The 18,361-nt window shown below is 39.5% G+C and overlaps 1 protein-coding gene and 1 long non-coding RNA gene across 2 annotated transcripts; both read left to right on the top strand.

Moving 5' to 3' along the window:
* The first annotated feature begins 314 nt into the window (after nt 1–314).
* LOC309713940 (apolipoprotein D-like) lies at nt 315–14,259 on the top strand. The gene is made up of 5 exons (XM_082545876.1): nt 315–637; nt 3,687–3,802; nt 11,718–11,839; nt 12,453–12,538; nt 13,521–14,259. Exons 2-5 carry the CDS (start codon nt 3,692–3,694, stop codon nt 13,748–13,750), a joined length of 549 nt encoding a protein of 182 aa, XP_082402002.1. The 5' UTR covers nt 315–637; nt 3,687–3,691; the 3' UTR covers nt 13,751–14,259.
* On the top strand, nt 4,803–11,645 carry LOC309713942. Its single transcript, XR_014278754.1, has 2 exons — nt 4,803–7,908; nt 8,288–11,645. It is a non-coding gene; the product is annotated as an uncharacterized lncRNA (long non-coding RNA).
* Nucleotides 14,260–18,361: the final 4,102 nt, after the last annotated feature.

Here is an 18,361-nt window from a genome sequence, read left to right as displayed (position 1 = left end):
CATTCACTATATTTACTCTAATGCCTCGCGATTGTTTTTTTTTCCTTTCTTCTTTTTTTAAACCTAGAATTAGAAGGCTGGAGTTTAGGACGCAGATCTGACACAAATCTCGCTCATTTCTTGATATGTGTTATAAATAAATAAATAAATAATGGCTTATTAAATGTCGTTTCCCATCACAGTACGGCAGTACTCATGGTATCCATGGCAACTCTATACTTCCTGTTTCTGGGTGACATACCAATCAGCCTCACACTTCCGTAATCAGCATACATAAGCGTGTTGAACAATTCAAAATACATAAAAGTGAATCAGAGCTGACAACATCAACCCTGTGGGGTCTGAATGGATCCTTTACTACACTGACACAGCAAGGCAATTAGCATATTTTGCTTTATTATTATTGATTGTATGTTTTGCAAAAGACTGAGCCTTGCCCTGTCATTGCACCAAATCATCAAAAGCTGCAATAACCATGAACCAAGATGCACAATTGTCACGGTCCTTCCACATAAAGCGCACATAAAGCTCTGCTTCGCGTGACGTAACGTAAAGGCGAGCCCGTGTTTTTCCGTAGAGCTGGAGACATTCACTTTATGCAAGCCTCCACCTGACCTGACGCCTGTGCACCGCTCAGGTAAGACAGAGTTATTTACTTTAATAAACGAAACGAAAAGAGCACCTATCTGAAAGTGGAAGATGGCATGCGTTTATTTGGCAAGGTTTTTTTTTTTGGGTTTTGTTTTGTTTTATTTATTCAATTTTTAGATAACAAAACAAAAGATTATTTTCTACGGTTTGATCTTCTTTTCTTCTCGTTGGTTTAACCGTCCGTTGTCTTAGATGAGAGTTTATTGTGATTTTTCTTTAATAATATTCTGGAATCCCGTCTTTGGATATATTTCAAATATTTGCATTCTTGTTACATAGCACTGAGAAGAAGCAGCACCTGAGTCCCACAGGAATTTGTTACGTGACACCAGAAGAACAGGTGTAACAGGTGCGACAAACAACCTGTTTGCTGTCCGAAACTAAAACACCGAGCAGCAGAGATTTTCTCAAGTAAAATAAAGTAAAACAATGCAAACAATTACAAAAAAGCAAGTATTGTGTATACATGGTGTCTACCATTGAAAGTTAAATTCTTTTTACAAAACAATCATGTTTAAAACATTTACTTAACTTTGAAAGCTTTTAAACTACTAAAAACAGCCATGCTGTTTTGTGTTAAAACAATACCCTGAACCTGACATTGGCTGGACTCTCACTAATACTACTTTCTGTTTTTAAACCACATTAAGTCAGGGTAACATTCAACCCTGACTCTTACATGACACATTCCTGCTTTATTTAAGCAAACCCAGTTCTTGTAAAAATCAAGCACACATACTAGTAGAATACTGCCTCCATGTGGTTGAAATTTTCATTACACTTGAGAGATTATTAGGCTCTTTGGCCTAGATTGAGTGGAGTGAAGCTGCCACTCCTCCACATTGGGAAGAAGTCAGCTCAGGGGAATATTGAGAAGTTCAATATGTAGCCCACTAAATTCTGTTAAATAAATAAATAAATAAATAAACCTCAATCATACACTGTGAAAAATTGCTGAACCCTTTTGTGGTGATCTTCATGATGGTGTAATTTACAGCCCACAGCACATTTAAACAGACAAACATTTTTACATTCCAGATCTAAAAAACAACAACAACACAGTTTCAAAATAAATGAAAGCTGAAAAGTGTGTTATGTCGTGTTAGCTAATTATTGTGGAAAGTAAAATCACAGTGATTTCGACAACATGGGTTCAGAATTTTCAAACTGATTCATCCCGTAAATCACAAGACACTGTGCTCACCTGCATAAGCTCCCTTTGTAGGATAAAATTATTGGTAGTAGATGTCAGCCATTTAAGCCAAAACCAATTACCAATAAGAATAATTATCATAAGAATATGCTTTAAAACATGTCAGCTAGTGCAGCTGTTTACATCATGAGAGTTTTCAATAATAGGTGTAGATTGTACCACCTGTTAGCTAGCTGTGTACACAAAGGTTTTATAATCTAGGCTCAATAGTTTTGGTCAAGTGTTCACATATATCTCTTCGTCTGTTGCTTTATATCTTATAAACCTGGGGCCCGGCTGTTTGCAGTGTTATTCAATCAGTACTCTTGTGAACATACAGTGCTGTGAAAAAAGTATCTGGCCCCTTCCTGATTTCTTAACTTTGCACATTTGTCACACTTAAATGTTTCACAGAAAGTAAAGTTTATTATTAACTAAAGATAACTTGATTAAATACAAAATGCATTATCCAGACATGATTACTGCCAGAGCAGTTGAATCAAGAAATTACTTGAATAGAATCAGTTAAAAGATCTCGAAAAGCAACACGTCATGGCTCGATCTAGAGCAACTCAACGGAAGATGAGAAACAAAGTCATTGACATGCCATCATCAGTCTGCAAAGGGTTACAATGCCACATTGAGACCATTATCCACAAATGAGGAAAACTTGGAACACTGGTGAATCTTCCCAGGTTAAATTAGTCCAAGATCACTGACTCACCCAGGAGCTCACAAAAGAACCCAGGACAACATCTAAAGAACTCCAGGCCTCACTTGCCTCAGATAAGGTCAATGTTGCTGATACAGTTACAAAAAAAAAGTCTGGACAAAAATAGCATCCATGAGAGACTTCCAAGGCAAAAATTACTGCTGAACAAAAAAGAACACATTTACCCCCCCAAAAAACCCATCATGATTCCCAAAACTTTTAGGAAAATATTCTGTCCACTGACAAGACAAAAAAATGAACTTTTTGGAAGTCTTGTGCCTTGTTATGTCAGATCTAAAACTAACAAAGCTTTTTATAAAAAGAAGATCATACTAACATTCTAACCCAATTCTGCTCTCTAGCAGAAAATCCCGAAGGATAATGTCTGACCATCAGTTTGTGCCCTGACGCTCAAAAACACTTGGGTTATACTTAAGACAATGATCTGAAACAAACCAGCAAGTCCACCTCTGAATGGCTCAAAAATATAAAGAAATAAATAAATGAAGGTTTTGGAATGGGCTACTTAAAATCTGACTGAGATGCTTTGGCATGACCCTAAACAGGGCTGTTTGCGCTCAAAACTCTCCAGCGTGGCTGAATATAAAAAATTCTGCAAAGAAGAGTGGGCCAAAATCCTTCCAAAGTGTATGAGAGACTCATTGCCAGTTATCACAAACACTTGATATGCAGTTCTTGCTGCCAAGGGTGACACAATCCGTTCTTAGGTTAGTGTTAGAGAGTTATCTCTGGGATGCTGGTGTGATAACTCCCTGAGGACAAGGACTCCGATCAGAGAGTGGGGCCCAGAGAGTGCTTTCCAGATATACTTTAATGAACATTAACTGATTCAACAGCAGGCCAGTAGTACAGCAATTGGCATACTCAGTGAGAGTATGTGAGTGGTTCTAAATAACAAGAAAACAGGGAGAAAATTACTTTTTAACATAGAGCCAGATAGATCTGAGCATTTTTTTTCCCCTTAATAAATTAATTTACCATTTAAAAAATGGATTTCGGTATTTCCTGCAAATACTGCACTGTACAGCCTGCTGTATTAAACTGCCAGTGGACAAAATGGATGAGCTGTAGGTGCAACTCTTGTGTAACATACCTTATCATATCCTAAAGGAACCATGTCTGCTGTCTACCTTCTCCTCCTGCTGGTCCCCACAATCTCGGCTCAGACTTTTCGCTTTGGTGCCTGCCCTACTCCGAAGGTGCAGTCTAACTTCAGCCTTCAGCTGGTGAGCACAAACAGTATTCTGTATACATACATACAAAGTAAGCAAAGAGCTGTACAGAAATGATTGTTCATCTTTATTTACAGTGTCGAGGAGGGAAATTATTTTACTGCTATAGTTAAATAATTGTCATCATTACCATTGCATTAATAATAAAATCTGGAGTTTATATTGCATTCCAAGGTTTAAACAGTGTCTCTTTCAGAAAGACTGAGTTGCAGGCTGACAGGAAGTTGTATGCAGAAAGAAGCAGGAAGTTATTTTGAGCCGCAGGCTAAGACGAGGCTTTAACAATGTAACAGATAGCTTTAAGAAGGCCTTAAGCAGCTATGACTATTTTATACACAATGCATATCTGTGCTTATTAAAGAGTTGGAGCTCGGTCAATTAATTGGGGGTCGGAAGCTTTGTTCGGCGCGATGTTCGGACAATCTATTGTGCAAGTGACTTGGAGCCATAGAAGGAATCCCAATACATGCTTACAAAACACTTATATCAGGTCATTGTATATTAAGGTTTTAGTAGAGGTTCTTGGTTAAAACATTTATTTAGTAGAAGACATACACATAGTCTCAGTGAGCTTCTGGTCTGGTAAAAGGTCAGAAGTGCAACAGGTGAATTGAGAAAGAGCATGTGAGGTCAACACACACACACACACACACTTTAAATTAGATTTATTTAGAGGAAGAGGTTAGTTATGTTTGGCTGTAACTGCAAAATTGTCTTGGTAAAAGAGGAACCGTTTCTTGGTGTCTCGGCAAGAAAGAGGAACAAGATAAGAACGGAAAGTACCAAGCCATGAAAATAGAAGATGATTTTCTAGGTGAAAAGTCATGATGTTGATCTGATCTATGTATAAAATGTACTGGTGACGTATGAAGGGGCGTCAGTAAACAAACCCTGATGCTATAAAATATCTGTTCATGCTTTGATTAAGTCGAAGACTACTTCCTGTCTGCGTACAGAGTTGTCTTCCCACACGTGTGTTCATTAAAAGCATCGTTTGACTTCACCCGGCCGGATCGGTGTGGTTATTCTTCGATCACCTCTTGTACCCTTCCTCAATACTGAATCTTAACATTTGGGGGCTTCGTCCGGTTATTGAGGAGGGTGAGTTGGAGGTTTAGACGGAGAAATCCGGGGTCTTAGGTGGTCTGACGGGCAGACATGAATTCCAGTGGTCTAAGTGAGTGGGCATAAGCCGGCTTATCCAAAAGGTAAGGCACTACCTGTTGAATTATTTCCAAAGTGTGCCAAATTGGACATGATAAAATTTAAGTCTACTCACTGAAGTTACTGGTGGATGTCTGTTTTGATTTTGATGAAAATCTCATGAGTTGATGCAGTTAGAGTTCTGCTAAGAAGAAATGAAAGTAGTTAAGAGTCTGATAAGAAAAGGTTAAATAATGGGTTGAAGTCCCAAAGAAATTGAGTTAGAGTCTCAAGTAGTTTGGTAGGGTATTTGGTCATTTTGTGGGTTAAAGTCCCGGTTGGTCATTAGGTCAGACCTCTGTGGGTCAATTTGTGGGTTAGAGTCCCCATTGTCCATCAGGGTCGATCTGCCTCAGTTATACACTTGTTTCGGGTGTTGATTGTTGTTTCAAAGTATTATAAATTATTCTAGAACGGCAGTTCGAGTCTGCTAGGAAGCGCAGAGCCCGGAGGTTACGCTCCCTCCTTGTCGTGGACGCGCGACATTGACCTCTCGGCGAAGAGGGTTAGTTCAGTGTGGTTTAGCTGTGGGGTACAGGGCATCCCGGAATTAAGCTAGGAGTTAGAGTCTCCTTACCGTTTGCAACGGTACCTGCGCTTTTTTGGACAGGAGAAGTTGGTCTTCGGGCGTGTAACTTTAACTTAACACTTCGAGGTAAGCCTTGGCTGTGAAATGCCAAAAATAGAGCTTCAGGCAAAGTTTGGGTTGGTTGACGCTTTTAAATTGAGTTAGGGATTTTAGAAATGAGGCCAGAAACAGTTAAAGTCTTGATACTGGTTAATTGGTGGGCGGTTATTTTAAATTTGTCGAAATTGGTTAGGCGCTAAAGCTGACAGATCTGACAGTAGTTGTAAATATAAGACGTCGTTGTAATATAGAATAATAAAATTTGGTGTGAGAGATCTCTGTGTGTCGAGTCAGTAATGCACTGACTGCCTGCTGCTATTTTTGGAGGTGTGTGTGTGAGTGAAAATGCAAATGAGTAAGCAGTGAACTGTTTAAGCCACAGTTGGTTTTACAAATACTGCTGCAAACATTGTTGAGTGTGTGTTTCAAATGCCATTTATGTTTATTAGAGGACTATAAATAAAGTTTTGAGTTGCCGTAGTGGATGTATAGTAATTGACTGAGTTTGGATGTAGATATAGAAATATATTGAGTGCACTGTATATACTTAAGGCTAACACATCACTTTCAGTAGTAACTGTTCTCCAGCATTAGTTGCTGGTGGGTTTTATTTTTTCAATTTCTTGTGTGTGCGGTGAGAATTAATGGAGGTTTCAATTTTTGTTTGTTTGTTTTTTGCTTGCTCTTTTTGATTATGACAAGCATGTCTAAAATACTCTTAGGAAAGTGGGTTTTGAGTTATATCCCTCAACTCTAGTCACACTTTAAGTGTGAATGCGGTGACTAGAAGGTTTTGAATGATGAATAAAGGTGTGAGAGGTATTTCTTTGGTGATGTAAAGTAGGACGTTTTAAAGTTTGAAAGTGTTTTTAATTTGAGAGAGGCATGAGTGATGTTATAAAAGTTTAGCTTATTTAAAAGGTGTGTGTGAGAGGATTATGAAATCATTGTGTGAATGATGCTACATTTTAGGTCAAAAGTTAGTAGAATTACAGAGGGTTTGTAGATTGTAAATACAAAATAAGTTTGATTAGCCTGGAGAAACAGCAAAGCAGCTTGAGCTGCTCTGAGCAGCTGCGTGCGGTGTGTGTGTAACAGGAAATGGTGTGGGTGACAGGAAGTTTACATGCTCATATAAGGTGATGTGTGAACAGAGGAAGTCTGAGAGAGAAGTGTGTGTGTAGGCAAAATGCAGAGTGTGTGCGTGAAATAAGGGAGTATTGTTTTTACATCAAGGTTTAGTAGAACTAAAGTAGAACGTTACAAACAAACAGATAAATAAGGTAAAATGAAGAGAGAAAATAACTGACAATTACATTAATGAATAGAAAACACACATACACAAAGTGCCATATGTGAAATTATTCTAGGAAGGAGTCAGGAGTGAGATAGTTTAATATAAGATGCAATGAAGGAAGCAGCTTACATTCCTTTAATTCCCAGAGCCAGTGTGTTTCCTCCCCTGCCCACTTGGGCCCCGTATCAGGCGAGTATGGAAGGCTGGATAGCCCATGACGGGTAAGATCCCACCTCGAAACCCTGGGACAACCTAAGGCAGGCACAGTCACGATTACTCTCGACTTCAGTAAGAAGACGGGACCTGACGGGTAAGGCCGCTGGGCTAGGGTGGAGGTGGAAAGTGGCAAGTGGAGCCCTACCTTCTGGCTGAGGACAAGGAATGCTGCTATTTAAGGTAGGATATCAGAATTTGGGTTAGTAAATTTGGGGAGGAGAAAATTGACTGTTTAAAGGCAAAATTATGAAGGAGTCTGACACACTGCAAAAGCACCATATGCAAATTCACACACACAAACAGAAAATGCATTAAACTTATAAAGACAAGACAAGCTCATGGAGTTTAATGCATAGACACTGATTAAACCTAGCTAAGAACACAAACATAGGCAATGAAGAACAGCTTGCTATCTTGTATGAATGATACAAGGGTGTGAATGTTTAATAAAATACATTTGAGTTTGTAATTGAGGAATAGAAGAAGCCATATGACAAAGGGAGTTATGAAAACAAAAAAGGGATTAAAGTAGTTTTAAAAAGAGTGACTTAGGAGTGCTCTCGTACTGACTGATCAACACTAGTGATCACTGTTGGAAGAAATAAAATGATTTAATGAGTTGGGAATGTTTAAACATATGTTTCTGTTGTTACAGCTTCTTGAGAGATGACTCAGTATGCAAATTAGCTGGAGTGTGTGTGTGACTGTGACTTTCAGGAAGAGGAAGCATAGCAGAGACGAGAAGTGCAGATTGGGGTAGGAAATTTATAGTTTAGTGATATGTTGTTGTAAGGGGGTTTTATGCTGAATTGAAGTATGTTATAGAGCATAAGGGGGTGATTTTTGTGTGCAAATTGAGTGGGTTTAATGGGACTTTTGGTGTATTGAGGAGGTGAAATTATGTGGTGGCAAGATTTGTGTGTTTAAGGTTGTTGTGGTGATGGGTTGATTCTGTCAGGTAGGTTGTTGTTGGTGTTTTTGTTTTAAATAGAGGGAGTTTTAGGAAACATGGACATGTCTAAAAAATTGGGCCCATTATTTTGTAACAGTGCACTTAAAGAAAACCTGTCAGGTGATTTTGTTTTGTTTTTATGAGCTAACAATCAGCTCTATTTTTCATTTCGGTTTTAAGCAGGCCTGCAACAGTGAATAACGGCGCTGAAAATTCTCGGGAGGAGCAAATATAAGGGGGCTTTCCAGATTACAATTGGCTGAGGAGAAAGCTACCTGTGGGGACTGATCAAGGTCGTAAGTCCCTGTAAAAAGGATTTTATGCGAGTCAATCCAGTCCAAAAGCATAAAGAAATATTTTCCTATGGAAAATAAAAAATGACTGAGCTCATTTTGCTGAGGGTGGAGTCCCTGATCGTGCGGGAAGCTCAACTATCAGCAAATAGATGGTTTGAGTGAATGTGAGTGAATGTGTGACTGCATGTGAGTGAATGTGAGGATGAATTAATGTGGACAAACAATTTGCTTTTACCAGAAAAATTTTTGTTTTGTTGACTGGGGTTAGATTATGGGATTATAGTATATTGTTGGGAGGATGCCAAATGCTAAAGGGGAAATATTTTTTGATATGACTTAGTTACCATTAATTGTAGAAACACATGACTGATAACTGTTCTGTTTTAAGTTTATTTTTATGACATAGATTGGATCATGAGTGGGGAAAACTGAGCAGTTTTAAGTTTTGTATAGTATCTTGACACATGAAATGTATCAAGATAAAGGGGGGTTTAGGGTTTAATAATTTAATTGTTTAATAATTTAGGATCATTTTAGGAACTTTTGGGTTTTTGATCATTTGGATATGGTAAAACTGAAACTGTTATTTTTAAGTTAAGGTTAAAGGATTAAAAGTGAACTTATCACGGTTTGCGAGGCAAGCCGTGTGGAGTTGTAGAAAAGGACCCAAAAGGCGGCAGCTCTGGTGCAGGTGAATATTTATTTACAACGGTGGGCACAAAACAGCACTGGTGGAAAAACAAGAAACCGGAAACCTAAACTGGGTAAGCTAATAACACAAACCACAAGAGACGCAGGGAGACCGAGGGGAAACAACACAGACGAACCAGCAACTAGAATAACAGAAGACACAACTTAAATACACCCAGAGAACACAGGGAGATTACACACAGGTGGGGAACACAGGTGACACTGATAAACATAACGAGACAGGGCAGGAGTGAACACAACATTACGCATACTGACGAGAGACTGTCAAAGTAAAACAGGAAGTACACAGAGGTTCAGACAGGAGGAGAGAAAGCACGGGGAGAACACAGACATAACAGGCTGGGGGAAACATGGAATAAACACAAAGAGAGACGAGAGCTCATAAATACACAGAGGGGCACAAGGGGGTAAGAGTCACAAAGGGAAAAACACTTAGGGAACACCACAACAGGACACCTCAGAAAACCTGGCCTAAATAAGGAGCGAAAATACAAGGAACCAAGAATACTGGGCCAACATGGCCCAGGACCATGACAGAACTGAATCCTGTTTAGAAGATACAATGCCGGTTTTTCAAAGCTGTGAATAATTCTTAGAGGGAAAATTAGTGAGGGTTGAAGGGGTAGAACAGCTTTGATTTTTGATCTTTAGAAGAAGTGGCTATAATGTAGGCTTACACATACAGATATTACATAGGAGGTATTTTTAGGATAAAGGGGGAGCTTATAAATAGAAATGATTTTTATACATATTGCATTTTGTGCTTTTAAAGGAGTTGTGGCTCAAATTTGTCTCTGGAGGGTCACGAGCCTTTGGCTAGCGCTATGATTAGCCAATCTACTGTGAGGATAATATGAGTTCATGAAGGATTGCACACGCTTACAGACACAGAGTTAAGAAACACACATGACAGTATTGATTCCAGGCAAAAGGCCTTAAATTCATTTAGCTTTTAACTGAACTTAAAGAAGGACCAAAGAGGAAGGAAAGCATATGTTTTGGTTAAGTCTGATACATTAGAATTAGAAGGTATTGTTACATTAAAAGGAGCAAAATGAAATAAAAAGGCTATACCAAAACAGGTGATAACATAGGAAATGTGAGGTTTTAAAATGAAGTTAGTGTTAACACATAGGAGTTGTTTCAAGGCAGCATTTAGTTATGATGAAATGTATACAGGAGTAATTGCTTATATGCTTAAACTTAATTGATTAAAGTGGTTGTTTTCTTTTGGAGTAGATTAACTTGCAGCAGCGACAACTTGTGCACAGGATGTTGATGATCAGATAAGGGAAAATAGAGCGAGCAACTGGACGTGAAAGCAGGGCTTAAAGAGTTTAAAGTGATGAGGAACGTTGAAGAATATACATAAATACAAGTCTATAAGTTAAGAGCATAATTAGGATCAGGCTTTTGATTAAAGAGTCCCAGATAGGATAAGTTAGGGAGATGCAAGAAAAGGTGTTTTGTTTCCTTTGCAGAAGATCTCGGCGACCACAGGAGGGGCGAGGATCCTGGAGATCTCGAGGTTCGAGACCACCAGAGAAGGGTCTGCGTGAGGACACAATGTATTGTGACCTCTGGTGTTCCAGAGGTCAAAAGGGGGAGTGTCGAGGAGGGAAATTATTTTACTGCTATAGTTAAATAATTGTCATCATTACCATTGCATTAATAATAAAATCTGGAGTTTATATTGCATTCCAAGGTTTAAACAGTGTCTCTTTCAGAAAGACTGAGTTGCAGGCTGACAGGAAGTTGTATGCAGAAAGAAGCAGGAAGTTATTTTGAGCCGCAGGCTAAGACGAGGCTTTAACAATGTAACAGATAGCTTTAAGAAGGCCTTAAGCAGCTATGACTATTTTATACACAATGCATATCTGTGCTTATTAAAGAGTTGGAGCTCGGTCAATTAATTGGGGGTCGGAAGCTTTGTTCGGCGCGATGTTCGGACAATCTATTGTGCAAGTGACTTGGAGCCATAGAAGGAATCCCAATACATGCTTACAAAACACTTATATCAGGTCATTGTATATTAAGGTTTTAGTAGAGGTTCTTGGTTAAAACATTTATTTAGTAGAAGACATACACATAGTCTCAGTGAGCTTCTGGTCTGGTAAAAGGTCAGAAGTGCAACAGGTGAATTGAGAAAGAGCATGTGAGGTCAACACACACACACACACACACTTTAAATTAGATTTATTTAGAGGAAGAGGTTAGTTATGTTTGGCTGTAACTGCAAAATTGTCTTGGTAAAAGAGGAACCGTTTCTTGGTGTCTCGGCAAGAAAGAGGAACAAGATAAGAACGGAAAGTACCAAGCCATGAAAATAGAAGATGATTTTCTAGGTGAAAAGTCATGATGTTGATCTGATCTATGTATAAAATGTACTGGTGACGTATGAAGGGGCGTCAGTAAACAAACCCTGATGCTATAAAATATCTGTTCATGCTTTGATTAAGTCGAAGACTACTTCCTGTCTGCGTACAGAGTTGTCTTCCCACACGTGTGTTCATTAAAAGCATCGTTTGACTTCACCCGGCCGGATCGGTGTGGTTATTCTTCGATCACCTCTTGTACCCTTCCTCAATACTGAATCTTAACAACAGTACCTGGATAAGTGGTATGAGATTGAGAAGCTGCCTGCTTCTTTTGCCAGAGGACAGTGCATTGAAGCGAATTATTCCGTAAGGAAAGATGGGACCATCCGAGTCTTGAACTCTCAGGTTTTGTAAGTAGTAAGCAACTTGTGGTTTGCTAAAGGAAAACACCACTTTAATTGTAACAGGTGATAACATAGCAATTGATTTTCATTATGTTTTTGCACGGACGACCAGTCCAGCCACTACACTTCTCCAGCCCGAACGACATTCCGATGTCATTGCTGTATATCCTGGTGGTGTGGATCAGTGAATCGATGTTTTATTATTGCACCTGTGTATTTGCTGTATCAATATGTACATCACTGAAAAAACAAAGACAAAAAAACCTTTCACCAAACAAACCTCAATATTGGCAACAATGACGGGTATTTTTTTTCTCCCCTGCAAGGTGCAGTTCAGGGTGTGGATTTAACGTGTACACTAGGCACCTTTCTTCTTATGTATTGTACGAGGAGAATGAAAACAAACCTGAGTGACATGATTAACATCTTGACCCTGAACTGTTGACTGAAGGCTCGGTGGCGGCACACCTCATGTGGCGTTTGCTGTAATGACACAGGGTGCTTGCTCGTGCTGAACAGAAGTTTGCACAAAGGAAAGAGATTTTGTCTAATTTGCTGTAATTGATTGTGGTAACAAGTAATTTGCTTGATAAACTCATACAGTATCTGTGTGTCTCAGGGGTGGTAAAAGGGAGTTTTTAGAAGGGACAGCTGTGGTTCCAGACCGACAAGAACCAGCTAAGCTTGGAGTTTCCTTCTCATATTGTAAGTATTTTGTTATCATCCCATTTAAATCATAAAGTACTCTATCATCATTAAAGGGCAAAAAAAGTACATAACTTATGGCATTTTTATTGGACCGCATTAAAAATGACCATAAAATCATTCTCTGTAGCGTTGGTAGAGATAGATTGTGGTTCTTTAGTGTAGTAGCTTAAATATTCACCTTGCAAGCAAAAGATTTGTGGTTTAATTCTAGGAGGGTTTGGGGGTGTGTCAGGATGAACAACTGGTGTAAAAACCTGCCAAATGAGACATGTGGAACCAGCTGCTGTGGGAGCCCTTTGTGAATAAGGGAACAGCTGGAAGTAGTTTCAGTGCCAGTGACCTCTCAGAAACAATTTGGTGCCCCTTATTTAGGGCTTTGAGAATGCCAGCAACCAAGAGATGGCAATGTCACGCCAAAAACTGAATATTAAAGATGGAAGGAGTAATCAAATGTAGTGGTATACCATTTCACAACTTCAGGTTTAGCTGGCAAATTCATGTTTAAAAAAAAAAAAACAAAAACAAAAAACTAAGAAACTCAGTCACCTTTTGGATCGGATGATAGCGCAGATCTGCAATTTGTAGCCAAGGTGCTAAGTGTCATCCATAACACTTCACACTAGGACACACACCACTTTAGTGCAAGCTGGAGATCATTAGTCAACAAGTCAGCAGGATAACAAATTCAAATTGGAGACATGATCCTGAGATGACCAAAGGTGTCACTGTATGCTCTGTTTGACATCTAAATGCAGCAAAGGGGCAATGTGGACCAAGATCTCACTGCAGCTGTATGGATCATTAGACCTCATATATAGTGGCTTTGTCATTTTACTTTTTATGGCTTTGTATTTGGAGTAATGTATATCATGTTGCATCAATTCTGCTTTACAAATCTAAATCATTTGCAAACTCACCCATATAAAAGTTTGCTATTGTCTGTATTTTATCTTTCTGTGGCTGTGCTTTCTGTTACCAGTTACACCCTATGGCCCATACTGGGTGCTGGAGACAAACTACACCAACTACACCATTGTGTACTCCTGCACAGACATTCTGCGCATATTCCACGTTTACTACGCCTGGATTCTCGCACGGTCACCCTCCCTGCCTCCAGAGACGGTGCATTACGCCAAGCAGTTGCTGACTGATAAAGGAATCGATATTTCCAAGATGACGCCCACATATCAGAGCTGTGGAAATATTTAGGAACTGACAGAGAGGTTCATTCATTAAAGGGTTTTTCTGTTTGTAGAACTAATTATTTATCCTACCAGCCATGAAATCATAGTACATCTGTTACATTGTTGTTTCTTTTTATTTCATCATTGTTTTCATCATTTTAATTTTGTCATTTGATTACAAAGTGAATGGATTAAAGTAATATTTTGAGATAAAATTCATTTGATAATTAAAACATTTATATAGTACATATTCTTGCAAAGAATTAAATACTAAATCTGTAAAAAAGTGATTGGTTTGCATAGTAATTAGTCAACGAAAATAGCAACATCCTTTTTATATTCTATCTATAGTGCATCTTTTATTATTTACAACAATGAGCAAATCAAGCTGTTCTTGGTGATGGAGGGAAAAAGAAACTGTGGATCTGTTCTACTTAAATTAGAGCTGTTTTTTTTTCCCATTTGAACTGGAAATAATCTATTGAACATGCAGTCCTGTCTCACAGTGATGCAATAAATGATTCTATGTGCAACTTTAAATACTGATGAAATTAATCAGAATTCACTGATGAGTGGGTGACAACATCAACACTGTGCAGTGACAAAGAAGGTGAGAAACTAAGTGTACTCCTACTGTGACTTTCTGTACTCTTACAGGGTCTTCTCAGGAGTTGACATTGCAGCAAATTCACTCCAAAGCCAGACTGTGCATTGCTCAGAGAAACTGCAAAAAACCCAAGAGCTACTCGTCAAATTCTACAGGCCTCATTTAGCGTTACGGTCCTGGGTCGGTGACCTGGTGTTTTGAGTCTTGTACTTTTGTTTTCTTAGGATGGTTGTGTTTTGAGTTTTTGGTTTCCTGTCCTGTTTCTGTGCCCCTTCCTGTGTTCCACACGTCTGTTTTATTTTGAATGCTCTGCCCTATCTGCAGTGTGTCTAGTTTTGGTTTTCCTCATCTCGTTTTTTGTCCGATTACCGGTAGTCCCAGCTGTGTTTCCACCTGTTTCCTATCTCCTCGTTTTCCATCCTGTGTATTTTAGTTCTCAGTCTTTACCCGCTGTGCTGTGTGTTTTGTCGGCCAGCCTGTCTGTTTAGTTTTCAGTTTAGTTATGGTATTCAGCAATAAAGTCTCTGAGAGTCGGCACTTTGGGCCCTATCTTGCCTGCACACAGCCCTCATATGTTAAATGTTAATGTTCATGACAGGAAAAAAAAGATACTGAACTAATAGGACTTTTTGGGAATGGGTGCTAGGAGAAAGCCTCTTCTCTTTAAAAACAACATGGCAGCATGGCTTAGGCTTGCAAAGTTGGATCTGAACAAAGCTCAAGACTCCTGAACAATGTCGTTTGGACACACAAGACCGTAATGAAGATGTTTGGTCCTAAACCCACAGGTCCACATTTTTTATTTATTTATTTTAATATTTTTATTGAGAGACAAGTTCAATTCAATTTCAATTCAATTTTATTTATATAGCGCCAAATCACAACAAAAGTTGCCTCAAGGCGCTTCATAGATACAGAGAAAAACCCAACAATCATATGACCCCCTATGAGCAAGCACTTTGGCGACAGTGGGAAGGAAAAACTCCCTTTTAACAGGAAGAAACCTCCGGCAGAACCAGGCTCAGGGAGGGGCGGCCATCTGCTGCGACCGGTTGGGGTGAGAGAAGGAAGACAGGATAAAAGACATGCTGTGGAAGAGAGACAGAGGTTAATAACAGATATGATTCAATGCAGAGAGGTCTATTAATTAATAGACAAGTGTACATTAGTTTACAATGACAATACAATCTGTTCCCCTCACATATTTGTTAGTTTTTCTTACATGAACAGATACAATAATACACACACATACGCTTAAATAAAATTGAAAAAACAAACAAACAAAACCTAAGAAGAAACCCAAAACAAACACACAGCTCCACATTTGGAGAAAACCAAATACAAGATCTCAGCACAAACACCCTATACAAACTGCAAAGCAAACTGGTGATGGAGGGATGATGATTTGAGTGGGCTCAAACTCTGCACAAGCAACTGATAAAATCAAATGGAAAATAATTACTCAAGGCATCACTGCCAAAGATACAAGTGACTGAATCGCAAGATGAAGTTTTCACATGACTCAGTGACTCATGGGCAGTGTTGGTCAAGTTACTTGAAAAAAGTAATCAGTAGCTAATTACTTATTACTTCCCCCAAAAAGTAATCCCGTTACTTTACTGATTACTTATTTTCAAAAGTAATTAATTACTTAGTTACTTTTTAAAAACACGATTTACATCCTGAATAGGTGATAAAGCGATAGATCTTTCCGCCCAATTCTACTTTTTCTACATAATCCATCATACAAAATGTAATCAAGTGGAAAAGTCTCTTTTTAAAACTTGTTTTATTGGTTTAATCTTTTAACTTTATGCATTAATGTAAATGTAATTAATGTAATGTAATGTAATGTAATTATATGCAACATTCTCTGACTGGAAGAAATTTGTTTAACATTTAAACCTATTTTCTGCACATTCCAGCACATAAAATAAAATATTTTGTGTGTTTACACTCAGTCTTTCAAATAGATGCAAGTAAAACACAGCAGAAAATAAATAAAATCAAAGACTAGCGGTCCTGTTGCTCTATTTTCACCTGGAAAGCAGGAGTGGGGTAGGCGGAGGTTTGCCCTGGTGCAGGTGTGCCGCAGCGGTCAGTGGAAGAATCCGCGAGTTTCTCTGTGAATTTCACATTACGTCGTTGCGCACTCGGTGCTTGTTTAGGGGTTTTTTTTTCGCTGTAAAATGAAGTTTTCTTCCCACGCACAACGGATGCTAATATTTTTGTCACTTTTTATGGAATCAAACTCAAAGTAAGGTCAGTACTTCCACGCTTTAAACGCTGCACGCTCATACTGTCTCTTGCACTTGATATATGATCCATTGTTGATCTGCACACAGCTGTTGTCACGAACATCACACTCGCTTACGTCATTGTCATGAGACATTCCTGCAAAAAAATGCTGGCATGTGATCCGTGCATCACAGTTAGTGATGTAATGTGAATTCTCTCTTGTATTTTTCCATAGATTGTTTATGAAAGGTTTGACCAAAGAGCTCACTCACTCAGCTCAGACCTCTATTAGATATCCGAGTGCCTTTATTGTAATCTCGGGCGACTTCAACCATGTATCACTGGACAATACACTACCAACATTCAGACAATATGTGGACTGTCCAACCAGGGGAGAAAAAATTCTCCCCTGGTTCTCAGCTCCTCCTCCCTCCCCCCACTTGGTAGGTCAGATCATAACCTGATTCATCTCACCCCTGCTATGTGCCAATTGTGAGGAGGGAACCTGTGACCACGAGGAGCGTTAGGAGATGGTCAGAGGAGGCCTTAGCGGAACTACAGGGCTGTTTCGAGGTGACCAACTGGGAAACACTCTGTGAGCCTCACGCTGAGGACATCAGTGGGCTTACTGAGTGTATCACAGACTACATAACTTTCTGCACCGACTCCATTGTTCCAGCTCAGACTGTTCATTGTTACCCAAATAACAAGCCGTGGGTGACTAAGGACATCAAAGCCCCCCTCAACAACAACAAGAGGGCTTTCAGAGGGGGCAATAAAGAGGAGGTGTCATGGTCCTGAGTCTGAGGACTCGGTGTTTTGTGTTTCTTTATATTATTCTTTGTTCTCGGTTATTCTGTTTTGTCTTTTGTTTAGGTTTGCTATGTGTTAGTGTTTTTGTCCATGCCTGCCTGTGTTCTCTCTGTCTGCCCATGGTGTTATTGTGTCTGCTCATGAGTCTGCCTGTCAAGTTCAGTGTCCTGTCTGGTTCTCTGTGTCTGTTTGTTTCCTGTTTTATTCTGAAAGTTCATGTCTCATGTCAGTGTGTTCAGTTTTACCTCTCCCCTGTCTCGTTAGCCTAATTGCTCCCAGCTGTGTCTCCCTCCTGTGGCCCATTCCCTGATTACTCCCCGTGTATTTAAGCCCTGTGTTTTCCTGTGCTCTCTGTTGTGTCGTCTGTTTAACGCCATGTCCGTCTGCATTACTCTGTGTAACCCGGTGTTCATTCTGCGTCTCTCCGCCATCTTTCTTTGTGCATTTTGTTCCTCCTCCTGTGCGTGTTTGGTTCAAGTTTAGTTCTTTAGTTTTCCCCAGTTTAGGTTTGTTTGCTCTCAGCTCTGCTCTTCCTGTTTTTGTCACCGTATCACCTCTGTGAATAAACACTCACTCGCACCCCAGCCAGTGCCTGCATTTTGGATCCTTTTCTCAATTCACCACACGACTGCTGCCCAGCTGTGACAGGAGGTGAGAAAGACCACCACCATGGTCACCATGAAGACCATCACTGGATTCAGGCCAACCAACAGCAGGGGAGCTGAGGGAGGTGAGAAAAGAGCTAACGAGTTGAATCTGTTTTTCAATAGATTCGACACCACAGTGTCTGCTCCCACCCCCACAACCTCACCTAGGGTTGCCAACTCCCTGAAAAATAAATAAGGGACACCTCGTGGCCAGGGCCGGGCAACCCAGTTGTCTTCACCCTTCCCAGTGTGGTGAATTTTCTAGCTCTTTTTTTGTGTGTGAAATTATTATTTTTTTAACCATTTGACTTGAAGTTGATTTAAGTAGATG

Source organism: Aulonocara stuartgranti, assembly GCF_965226115.1.
Source record: "Aulonocara stuartgranti genome assembly, chromosome: 9".
Lineage (NCBI taxonomy): Eukaryota > Metazoa > Chordata > Actinopteri > Cichliformes > Cichlidae > Aulonocara > Aulonocara stuartgranti.
This window is presented reverse-complemented; position numbering and strand designations above follow the sequence as displayed.

What these genes read in the sequence shown, in the direction of transcription:
- LOC309713940 (XM_082545876.1), top strand. Translation starts at nt 3,692, where the DNA reads ATGTCTGCTGTCTACCTTCTCCTCCTGCTGGTCCCCACAATCTCGGCT. An exon ending in CTAACTTCAGCCTTCAGCTG is followed by an intron (nt 3,803 to 11,717) that starts GTGAGCACAAAC and finishes TCTTAACAACAG; the next exon opens with TACCTGGATAAGTGGTATGA. An exon ending in TGGAGTTTCCTTCTCATATT is followed by an intron (nt 12,539 to 13,520) that starts GTAAGTATTTTG and finishes TTCTGTTACCAG; the next exon opens with TTACACCCTATGGCCCATAC.